This window comes from Cebidichthys violaceus, unplaced genomic scaffold, assembly GCF_023349555.1.
Source record: "Cebidichthys violaceus isolate CVI_PGR_0920_01 unplaced genomic scaffold, fCebVio1.0.p SCAF_149, whole genome shotgun sequence".
Taxonomy (NCBI): domain Eukaryota; kingdom Metazoa; phylum Chordata; class Actinopteri; order Perciformes; family Stichaeidae; genus Cebidichthys; species Cebidichthys violaceus.
In genome coordinates, this window is record NW_027176317.1 from 116435 (window position 1) to 129100 (window position 12666).

Genomic DNA, 12666 nt, shown 5'->3' on the forward strand with positions numbered 1-12666 from the left:
AAAGTCATAGTATAGCATGTCGAAAAAAGTCATAGTATAGCATGTCGAAAAAAGTCACAGTATAGCATGTCGAAAAAAGTCAAATTATAATATGTAGAAAAAAGTCATAGTATAGCATGTTGAAAAAAGTCAAAAAACAGTCATAGTATAGCCTGTCGAAAGCAGTCATCAAAGTCATAGTATAGTATGTCGAAAAACATCACAGTATAGCTTGTCGAAAAAAGTGATAGTATGTCAAAAAAAGTCATAGTATAGCATGTCGAAAAACATCATAATATAGCATGTCAAAAAAAGTCAAATTATAGTATGTCGAAAAACGTCATAGTATTGTCTGTCGAAAAAAGTCACAGTATAGCATGTCGAAAAAAGTCAAAGTATAGTATGTTGAAAAACATCAAAAAACAGTCATAGTATAGCATGTCAAAAACAAAGTCATAAAAGTCATAGTATAGCAGCTATACTATGACTTTTATGACTTTTTTCGACCCAACAGATTTACACACAAAACACACCCTTAATTTAGAATGAACCAGTTTATTGACAAAATCAGTCAATGGAAGGAAATAGCTTTTTAAATGCATGAGAATTCATTTCAAACTGTGCAGACTGAGGATCATTTGAAAACCTGACGCTGTATAAATTATTGCTGTGACAATACTAGAAGTATATCTTAAATATATTGATATTATTTAATGTTTATTATTGTATGGTTGGTGGCAGTATTAAGCTCAAATTGAGTCTAACCTTAGTCTGGAAAGTTTCTCTCAAAAAATCAGCTTAAATATCCTCAGTCCATCAGCTACTATCAGTTCAATTCAGTTGTATCATTGAGTAAATGTAGGAAATATTTCAGTTTTTATTTTCCTCTCCATCATATTGGGAGTCTCTTAAGTGTCCAACATGTATTAATACATGAAATGAGTGTCCGTGTCTTTGAGTCCAACAGACTACTCAGATATCTTAACAATCAGCAGTCCGTCTACTGCGGCCACATCCCCCACGCCAGCCCGGGCAGGATGAGAGCGACGAGGACGGAGGAGAACAGGTTCACCGCGTTGTTGTCTAAGATCGGTTTCCCACAGATCCGCCGGGTCGTGGCCGACTGGTAGCTCACCACCTTCCCGATGCTCGAGTCGAAGCCTAAAGACAAGAGGAACGTACAGTTAGTGACTCTGAAACTTCATTTACAGAAGAAGAAGATCAAACTGCTAACAGGCTTGTAATTAGCCTTTAAATTGAAAAAGAGAAAATGATGAATAAAGAAGAATAATGTGTTCCTACCCGAGTATTGCATGTGTGCTCCCAGGAAAGAGTCCAGCATCGAGCCCAGCAGCCCGGCCACGCCCCCGTACAACATGATTGGCCACTGGGGGTTCACCAGGTTCAGGTTGTCCACCAACAGGAGCTGCGTTACGTAATAGGCCCCGCCCACCGCCAGCCCACCCAGGAAACTGGCGACCAGTCCGACGGTGGTGACGCCTCCGTTTGTTCCTGCAGCAGAAAGAAATGAGAGAAAGTAGATCTGAATGAATAAAAGAAACTGTTCTTGAACTTCTGCCTCCAGCAACACATGCAGCTGTTGACATTAACACACAGCAGCTTTAGGTCATTTGAACGCATCACAGGCTATGAAAAAGAAATTCACATTAATTACAGCAAAGTTAAACTAATGACCTGATGAAACAAAGACGGACGTGTGTAATAAAAATGTTCCTATCTTTCAGTAATAAACATCTTAATGCGGTTTGTTTTTATCTGTCATCTGTTACATTATATGCAAAACATCTGTAATCACTTACTTTAATAACTGAGTCCAACAGACTACTCAGATATCCAGTTATGATGACTTTTACATCTTTGCAAACAGCAAGAAATGTAAAGCATAAAGTCTAAACGTAACTGGTACAAATGCACAGAGAGGAGAGATGTTGGGCAAACGTGGAATTCTTACTCTATAGAAGAAGCCTGAGATAAAAAAAACTGAGTATGAATTTTAAACCACAAACAACGTTACAAAAGATATCTTAAACCACCGGCCAGATGGAAAATGGTTGTTGTTTTTTTTAAACAATCTTTAAACAAAACAACAGCATTTATCAGCGCCAGAAGCTGTAAAAAACGTCTGTCAACAGATTTTCATCTTTCCTAGGGTCCTTTAACACACCAACGCTTTCACCTTAAAAAAAATAATAAATCAACCAAAATGAAGCTTAAAATGAAAAAAAAGCCTTTTTATTCCAAATAAACCGTTTACTGTAAACCAACACGAGTCATTTCTGTTGATTGTTTAAAGAAAACGCTCAAAAGTTATTTTTACAATCTTCTGACCATATTTGTATTTCTTATACTTAGTTTTTATTGTTTTGGATTTTGTTGTGTCACCTGTTTTAAATGGATTTGTTTCTCTTGTAAAGCTTCTTTTTTTTTATCATGATTAAATAAAATCTATATTTAGTAGTAGTTGTACATGACGCCCTGTGACTTGTCTCACCTGCTGGGACTTCCTTCCAGGTGGTGATGAGTCTGGGCTGCGATTGGCTGAGAACAGGCCCCACCTCCGACGCCCAGGTGTCCCCGCTGCTGCAGGCCAGAGCTCCCAGCAGAGAGAGGCACATCCAGGAGGCCGTGTACTGTCTGCTGAAGTCGATGGGCATCTCACCGGGACCCACCTGAGAGCCAACAGACTCTAGTTAACCAACGTTTACAGTCAGAAAAACCGTCTGATTACACACAAGTACAAATTCAAGGTACTTCTACTTCACTACATCTCAGAGGTACATATCGCAAATATTCCACTGCATACAGTATTAAACAACATGTGTTTATTTACCTCTATCATATAAAGCAGAGCCAGCTCTGTGGGAACTCCTCCGTTACAGAAGACCTGAATCCAGTTCCTCTGGCCCCCTAAACAAAAACATGGATATGAATACTTTGAATAGATTCAACAATGAGCACACCTTCCCGTCGCTCACCTTCTTTGTACTCGGCGTCTAGCTTCCTCTTCTGTGCTCCTCCCCAGCGGGTCAGTTTGGAGGAGGTGATGAAGAAGGCCAGCAGAGCGGAGAAGAAGCTGTAGTTTGCCATCGTCAGCACGAATCCTACGAAGAGAGCTGAGAGAACACATCGGACTTTAAGACGAGCTCACAGGAGCAACGGACGCTTCAGAGCACAGACGTTACAGTGAACTCCATTCACTGCTTTCCTACTAGATAAACTGACGTCACCTCAAATCTTTGACATATCTAAAACAGCTTTCATTCGATGAAGTTCCTTTATTGGCACAACACAAATAAATAAAAACTCAAAACAGAAATGCTCCTCCTTTGTTAATAAACGCTCATCTCCAAAATGCAGTCCTTTAAATGCAATGAATGCAAAATATAACAAGTGTTTGGATTCATACAAAATTCTACAAGCACAGAGCGTCACTTGACCGTCTGTTCAATCTAAAACCATAAAGAAGAGCTTCAGGCTCAGGTTTTTGTGTCTTTCTCATTTCATGATTTTGTGCCTCCTTGATTCCTTTCCTCGCATCGCGCATCAGTCTCGCCCATGGGAGGTACGAGCGGAGGAGACGAGAAAGACGATTAGAACTCTTATCTCGTTATAATCTTGCTGCATTGCTAAATACAATGAAACTGATGCTTCTGTACATTTTGTGCAAACGTTTGGTAAGTTACCCTTTATTCGGTTTATTCCACGGTGTCTCACACGTCGCATTAACCAGCCGAAGGCGTGTATTTATAGAATTACTGGAACTATCCACACAAGCTTCTTCCAGACCTTCATCTGGAGTCTCACGCTTTCCCTCGCTCAACTTAAAGTGGTACATTCTAGAGCAGAGGTCTTCAACAGGGGCTCACTTTGAATAGCTTGTATGCATGACTATCATACAAGGTGTGTTCATAAATGGCAGTGGACCGGCCTCCCTACTCACTGTACCTTTAAAATAAAAACATGAATATATGAACCTGTGTATCATTTGAATAACAAGGTATGTTTATACATGGCACTAGGCCTAGTTTAATAGAAAACAAAATGTTATACAATATATATAGTAGGGGGTCCCTGCTCCATCTCTCTATCAGTTTGGGGGTCCTTGGCCTGAAAATCGTTGAAGAGCCCTGTTTTAGATAAATAACTTTTCAGTGAATTGCTAAACTTTTCTTAATGATTCTAATAAATCAAACAGTAACGATGTTGTCAGAGGAAGGCCATATGACGCCATGTCCTCCTTTAAAACACTTGAGTTGTTCTGGATGTATAATGGATTCATTCTGTCCGGAGGATAAAAAACAAGACGCTAAAGTCACATCTCCAAAGTCACGAAATCAAAGATGAACGGAATTTAAAATAAACTGTTATCTGTTTTCAGAAAAAATGTGACAAACAAGGCTTCAAAGAAAAACGCCCTTTATGTCAAATGAAATGGAAAATCTAATCAGAGGATGACGACGACTAACTCCATCAGTCATCACGAGGGGAACCCATTGCTTTTACATCTACTGTCCAGTAGGAACATTATAGTAAGCTGGCTTTTCAGATGAGACGGGATTTATTTGTCCATTAAATATCCGACTCTTAACTTCTTCTTAACTTAACGAAAGACAACGGTGAATAATTCTTTCCCACTTTTCATAGCATTGACGTTAGCTTTTAGTTTGTCTACCATGGCCGAGTCTACCAACAGATTCAAAAAACAAATGCAGGACTTATTTATTCATGAGAGGCATGAATTCACTTTGATGAATTGTTTAATAAACGTTTACTACATTATTTAACATACTCCAGGAGTGTTGGGAACTGAATGAATCGCATAAATAAATCAATTAATCGTCAGCGTATAGATTGACATTTCATACCTGGGTGACTCCTGATGTCACCATGTTGCAGATCAAAAGAAGTTGTGATTTGTCTTTATTGGAGAGAATAGAAACATCATTTCCACTCTGTAATAAAGCTAAAGAGCTGACGACGGGCCGTGACCACAAAGAGTCAAACTGTGACAACACGTTGACAGCTTTGTGATTCATCCACAGTCCTCTGATAGCAGAACTATATTTAGATATAGTTGGACTCATGAAGCCTAATAGCTGCGTGCTGCAGACTTAACGTTAGACATACTGAGTTCTTGACGCTGTTAGGTAGTGGAGCTTTTAGGCATTTTAATATTTATCTTTTGCTCTTTATTTAAATATCTGTAGGATGATTTGATAACTGGTCTTTATTTACTGCTTTTATTCTCATTCTATTAAATCCACTGTTGTTGTTGCTGTTATTATTAGTACTTTTGTTTCTATTGTTAACTCTGCTTTTATTAGTGTTATTACTGCTCTCATTATATATTTATCTTTATGTCATTTGGATTGACTATGATGGAATATTGTTTCTATTGTACTTCTGTTGCTCTTTGAGGTTTCTTAACAGACTGTAAAGACGTCTGAAGTGATTTGGGGTTATACAGATATCACTACGTAACCAGTGAGATGTATTTTATACAAGACTATCACAGGACAACAGAAACATTATGTCACTAAACTCAGTTAAATGTTAGACTTTATCCCACAAACAGGACGAGGACAGCTGACGCCAACGAAATAAATCAATTCATTTTATTAACGTCACAGACGTCAGCTAATAACACTAATTGATTTCAAAAGGTCTCTACTCACGACTCAGAGTTAACGAGTTTCCAACAACTCGTCTGCTGACTAGAAAACTGCCTGAAGACAACTGATGATGTGATGTTATAACCACAGAAAGTCCAGTTATGAAACAAAAAAAGGATTAAACTATTTATTTGTTATCTCTCTTTTCAGATTCAGGGAGCAGCTCCACATATTTATCCACTAATTTCACCGGCTAAAACAATAATTTATATATTATTAATTTATACTTTATTATTATATATTATTATTATTATCATATTTATTGTTTATTTTTTTCCCTTTTCTGTTTTTCAAATATGTTTCGTCATTGTTATCATTACTGACAATATTGTATTTTCATTAAATATTTTTTTCCTTTCTGTTATTTTTATGTTTTGCCAAATTGTATTCAATTATTTTGCATATTAGTCATGAGTACTAAATCTTCTACTTTTTCATGTACTAAATAGTTTTAGATTTATTGTTTTCATTTAATCGTTTACTTTATTAATCTTTTCTCTCTCTAAACACAAATGTTCTGTATTATTGACTAAAAGATGAAACATAACCGGTTGTCTTGCTTTATATCAGAGTGTTTCTGTAGTTCTCTCTTAACGATCAGGAGTCACGTTCTTCAATTAAACTTAAATTCATGGATCAGAATTTAAGCTGGTTTAAACTCAGTATTTGGATCAAGTTGCTCGTCTACAGCTGTGGCCAAAAGGGAATTCTTTTAACAATAAAGTAGATTATAGTTTGAACATACTATTTAATAATCTGCACAGTATGTACAGCGTATACAGTACATACAGTACATACAGTATGTACAGTATATACAGTATATACAGTATATACAGTACATTCAGTACATTGCACATCCTAGTTTAAATACTTATCGTGAGTCTTTTCTTGGCACAGAAACCAATATTTCACTATTTCTACCTGTTCCGTTTGTTAAATCGTTATATTATATATTAATGTATATATTAATATCTTTTAAAGCGGCCCCAAGACGTGAACAGAAACCTGTTTTAACTTTAATAATTACAGATTTACACGTATAATATTTTAAGAGGACACAAAAGTAATACTTCTGTAATAGTGTTTCATATTATGTTGATAGAAAACTATTGTTTATGTGGTTTTCTAGTCCAGAAACATATTTTCATCTCATACTGAACATCGTTTGTGCTGAACCCTTCTGTCGGGATGAATGAAGTACTAGAGATTTTGGTTTTGCGGTCCAGAAAAAAACAAACCGATGAAGCTCAAAGACTGAAACGCTTCCCTCCGTTCACACTGAACATCATTAATAAAACATATCTCACCTCCCATCGCTCCGGAGTAGCTCAGACTGCCTCTCTTTGATGCTCGGATCGTCAGCATGAGGGGGACCAAGATGGAGAACAACCATCGCCACGGCGACACCGGCTGCAGTGTCCCTGAGAACACAAACAAACAAACACACAAACAAGCTCAGACCGACATATTCATTCAGAGTTCAATTATTGCCCGCTGGAGGGAAGGGAGGCAACGGGAGAACCAGAACCAGGACTGAGAGGGGCAGACTGTCAGACCCTGCTGCAGTAGAATGAGAGGTTTTCTAAAGGGACTCTGGTGCTCAGAGACACTACAGCTTTAGTCCACAGGGGGCGACAGAGTCACCACTACACAAACTGTAGCGTTAACGTGGACTGGACTCACCGTAGTAGCTGCTGATGGTGATGGAGATCACCCAGAAGGAGAGCGAGAGAGCCAAAGTGGCGCACAGCACGACGATGTCGGTCATCATCTTGATGTACTCTTTCATCAACACGTCGCTCTCAGAATCCATGCCGACGGACGGTCAGAGCGGAGCTGCAGGAGACAGAGAGACACAGAGACATCAGCGGGGGTGTTGGAGACAATAAAGAGAATCTCTTCATCTCATATTTGTGGTCACCTGACCCGGAGAAGTGGATCCACCCAACACAAGAGCTAAAGGTGATTTCTACTTTCCCAAATCTCTAGAAACAAGGTAGTCAGTTCTCATGACTGACTGAAATAATAATAATAATATATATATATATATATATACACACACACACACCCCCACACACACTGTAGATATATGTATATACTGTAGATATATGTCCTTTAAACATCTCAACAACGTGAATGCAACATTTCTACCAGCTGACTTGTGTCCTTGTTTCAGGTGGAGTGGGCGCTGCACCAGACTCTGGGTTAAAGTACGACATTGTTTGAGAGTAACCGGTCGTACGGTGACTGCGGTGGGGTTTTGCCTCGGTGCTGCGATTCATCTGCACAACACAGTTTCGTCTCATGGTATCAGCTCTTGCGGTGAGTCTGATTTTCTGCCGACGTGACGAGTGGTTCTTGTGGATTTCCTCGTGGGAAACACGGCTCCGTTTCAGATCGGTTCCGGATAAAGAGGGTGACGTTGTGGATGAAGCAGAAGCTGTTCATGGGCTAAGTTTGGAAACATACTCCCTCAATCTGCCTCAATGCAGCCGGTTTGTCTCATTCATACGGACCAGTAAGAGACACCGTCCTAATGGCAGTCACGGGGCTAAATATCCACAGTTCTGTCTGTGCAAAGGAATCATCATCTGAGACATATATGAGCACAAAACTCTGTTCTTTCACTGCAGATCAACAAGGAAACAGTGTGTGTGTGTGTGTGTGTGTGTGTGTGTGTGTGTGTGTGTGTGTGTGTGTGTGTGTGTGTGTGTGTGTGTGTGTAAACGTGTTTTCTAGAGAGACCAACTAAAGTCCTTCATTCAAACCTTCAAAGTATCAGAATCAGATGTATTGTCTAAAAGGTTTTGCTTTGGTGTTTGCTGCAGAATATGAAGATATTGATAATTAAAAATGCATGTAAAGTATTGCATTAAAAGTCAGGAACATACAATAACAACTAGACACAATGAATAGTAGTTACAGTATTAATACTGTAGTAAAATGTTGCTATATCTGGTGTTGATGTTGCATTCATGTGTATGTAGCTTTAATCTAGTTTAATCTACAGCACGTTAACTAACTGCTTCTTCACATTAACGGGTACATCTTTAAACTAAACGTTTAAACTAAACGTTTAAACTAAACATTTAAATTAACACGTGCTGTGTGTTGAACTCACCGGTCAGCCATCGTTGCTTAGCTTTAGCTCTCTTCCGTTACCGTGACGTTGGGAGCTAACCTAGCTAACATTTTGTTTATGTTTTATCTTCCAGTCACGAGCAGCCTTCGCGAGCTCGTTTTTCGTTATTTAGTACGAAGTAAAACGAGACGACTGGAGCTCCGTGTCACGTGACAGAGCCGCCCCCCCCCAGCAAAGAGTTTTCTAAATACAACTTCCGGGTCCCGTCACGTGATACTGGGTGCTTATCTTCTTCTTTGGTGTTTATTGGCGCTTGGCAAAGCAGCTTAGAGGCGCATTACCGCCACCTACTGGAGTGTGGAACAGTCGATTAAAAGGAGGAAACAGATAAAATAATACAATTCTGTATTACTCCTGTTGCTTCATAAAAAAATAATCAATATATAAATACATAAATAAATACATTATGGTACGTTGAATTTAGTTTTGTGTCGAGTCAAACTATTAAATGTTCACACTTAAATGTTCATCGTTTAATGCATGACACTGAACATTGTTTGGATAAAGACATGCATGTAGGCTTCACTCTGTATGGAGGACCACAGCTGGCATTACAATAATACAAACATTTAAATAAAATAAAGAAACAAATGTAGAAAAAAAGGCTCAATTATCAAATAAATGTACACGTTAATGGATGGAGGTCTGATGGAGGTCTGATAGAGGACCAGGACTACACAGAGACTGGTTCAGGACCAGATAAAGGTTCCTCACAGTAACTTTAAATATGTAGTACCATGTGTACCGCTCGGCCTACAAGAAGATATACGAGCTGCAGCTGAGATCATGAGGGTTTTAATGTTCACACTTTACTTTTATGAGCAAAGCAACAAGCAGAGCTCTGTCAACACAAGAATAACAAAATAAGTATATTATGTTTGCGACCAGTGAACAGGAAGTGACCGTATCTGGACTGAGGAGGAGTGACGTAGAGACCTGTCAGTCACTGTGTAGCCCCGCCCCTAAAGCATCCCCTGCTTTATGGTCTGTTTGACTCTAAATGGAGCATAATGTACTAAATGAACATCATGCTGTATTGAAGAAGACTGTAAACTAGAGATTGAGACCATAAACTCATGTTTACAATGTTTACTGAGGGAATAAATCAAGAGAGAAGTAGAGTCATTTTAGACTAGACTTCTATACAACCAGAGGAGTCGCCCCCTGGTGGACACTAGAGAGAATGCAGCTTTAAAACACTTGAACATGTGATGTCTGTGATTGTAGATATGTCACCAGGGCCCCGTTCCTCATACGTGGTTCAACTAAGTCGATCAAATGTCCTATTAGCCAGCTTAAATTAACCCGATGATTGAAGTCAGGCTATCCCGGTTTCTCAAAGGCTGATCCGCGCTCAAACAATCTCGTTAATCCGAACCAGCCGTCAGTTATCAGGATAATTGCGCGAGCCCGTCCGACTTCAGAAGGGGGAAACCATGATTTTCTAACAGTAGAATGGCAAATAAAGTCAAAGAAAGAGCCTCTTTGTTTCTCCGCTGACGAGCAGGAGATGATCATGAACGCATATGAGGAATTCAAGACCATAATCATGGCAACATCTAACACCGCCACCGCTGCGAGGGCTAGACAAGGAGCATGGCGAAATAGGCTTCATGGAATGAGTAATAATGATCTCAACTCTTTCAGAATAAGTAGATGAAAACAAGCCCAAAGAGTATCTAATTGATACGAATTAATAGATACTTATGAGGATATGTGTACTGTATGCGCTTATGTATCATGTACTATATATGTGTATATACATGTATGTGTAGATTACCATATAGAAGTCGGTGTGTGTGTGTGTGTGTGTGAATCTGTGTATGGGCGGATCAGTATGTATGTATGTATTATTCATCATCAGAAATCCAATCAATTGAAGCAGTGAAAAGAAAGTGTGTGTGATTCTCTCTATTCTTATCAGAGTCCACCTTAATCATGTTCTACAGTCATGATATTCTATGGTGTACTAATAACACTGACATATCATTATGAGTGCTTTCAACCCAGACCATCAAGAGGACACGGGAGCAAGTACAAACCGAGCACAAAAACCAGGCTTTGCATCCAGTCTGTGAGGCGGTCGATGCTCGGCTGCGCCGTGCGGTGTTCTCAACGTACGGCTCGAGAAGGTCTAGTAAATAAAGTATCGATAGCGCTCGTATAGGAAGTCGTCGTCATGTGATAACGGAACTTGGCGATCTCGAAGAACTCTCTCCCTATAAGTCAGTTAGCCAGGTACGAGGAACGGGGCCCTGGAGCCTCAACGTTGTGTTTTTGTTTACATAAATGAAAAACATTTCCGACATAAATTGCTGCATAAAAATGAACCAGAATGCAGGAAGTGAAGCATAACATTTACTGGAGGACGAAAGTTCAATCTAATTTAAATTGTGACGCACACTCGCTGCTCCAAAGCCATTTGAAGTATTGTGTGTTTCAGAGCGCAGTAGTGATGTCATGTTGTCTCTAAAAAGAGCCTCAAACATCCTGATAATCGTAAGAATGCAGAATATCACAGCCGACTCTGACTGAAGTAACGTCTGTACACAAACTCCACACACATAGAAGGGGAATTCTTCACCTGCAATGTGTTAAATATACCACTAATAGTCCAATTAAATTACTGCAAAAACAACAACATGAAGACACACATGAGAGAGAGGAAAGAGATGATTCCACCTACCGAGCAGAGACGAGAGGACGAGGATGAGAGGAAATATAAGATGTGCTCATTTTGAAGATACTTTTAAGGGAGAGAGAGAGAGAGAGAGAGAGAGAGAGAGAGAGAGAGAGAGAGAGAGAGAGAGAGAGAGAGACAGAGAGACAGAGAGAGAGACAAAGAGGCAGAGAGAGACAGAGAGAGAGAGAGACAGAGAGACAGAGAGAGAGACAAAGAGGCAGAGAGAGACAGAGAGAGAGAGAGCGAGAGAGACAGAGAGAGATAGACAGAGAGAGACAGAGAGGCATAGACAGAGAGAGAGAGAGAGAGAGAATATATGTTTATATGTAATTAATAATGAATCTAGATGTTATATTGACGATATTGTGTATTAATGTTATTGTATGTTACATTTTGTTGATGCTTTGACAATACTGTTTCTAAACTTTCATGCCAATAAAGCAATTGAATTGAAAAATTTAAAAAAATTGAGAGAGAGCATAGCATGCATCTACGCTTCAAAAATCTGTTAACATTGCAGAACAAAATGTGTAAGAATCATAAACGTTTGTTTGACACACAGGTTATTTTCTGCAACAATCAAAAATCTTACGGAAGAATCTGACTGGCTGTTTGTGGAAGGAACCAGTAATGATGACTTCCTGTTGGACTACAACATTACGTCAACCAATTCAATTTCCACCTGATGGAAAATAGAAGATCATCAGAATGATAACGGTTCATCCTGAGGGGAGCAGAAACATCTGAACCAAATATTATGGAGGAATAAAAAGCATAAAATGTCAGTCCCGTGGTGGCGCTAGAGGGAAAGTCAAGGAATCATCAAAGACAGTGGGATTCATCTTCTGGTGACCATGAATGTTTGCACCAAAAATTCAAATAATCCGCAATTGAGATATTTCGGTCTGGACCAAAGTGGTGGGAGTCCTCATACCATTTAATGCCACATTGCTACCATTAACTGTTACATTGTTACCATTCAATGTTACCTTGTTACCATTAACTGTTACATTGTTACCATTTAATGCCACATTGCTATCATTAACTGTTACATTGTTACCATTCAATGTTACCGTGTTACTATTCAATGTTACCTTGTTACCATTAACTGTTACATTGTTACCATTTAATGCCACATTGCTACCATTTGCTGTTACATTGTTACCATT

The 12666-nt window shown here is 39.1% G+C and overlaps 1 protein-coding gene across 1 annotated transcript; it reads right to left on the minus strand.

Annotated features, from left to right (window-relative positions):
* Window positions 1–514: 514 nt before the first annotated feature.
* tmem19 (transmembrane protein 19) lies at window positions 515–8990 on the minus strand. The gene is made up of 8 exons (XM_068709436.1): window positions 8794–8990; window positions 7356–7508; window positions 6980–7093; window positions 2976–3113; window positions 2831–2907; window positions 2492–2669; window positions 1282–1491; window positions 515–1140 (listed from the first exon to the last, which is right to left on the minus strand). Exons 2-8 carry the CDS (start codon window positions 7483–7485, stop codon window positions 980–982), a joined length of 1008 nt encoding a protein of 335 aa, XP_068565537.1. The 5' UTR covers window positions 7486–7508; window positions 8794–8990; the 3' UTR covers window positions 515–979.
* Between the last annotated feature and the right edge of the window lie 3676 nt (window positions 8991–12666).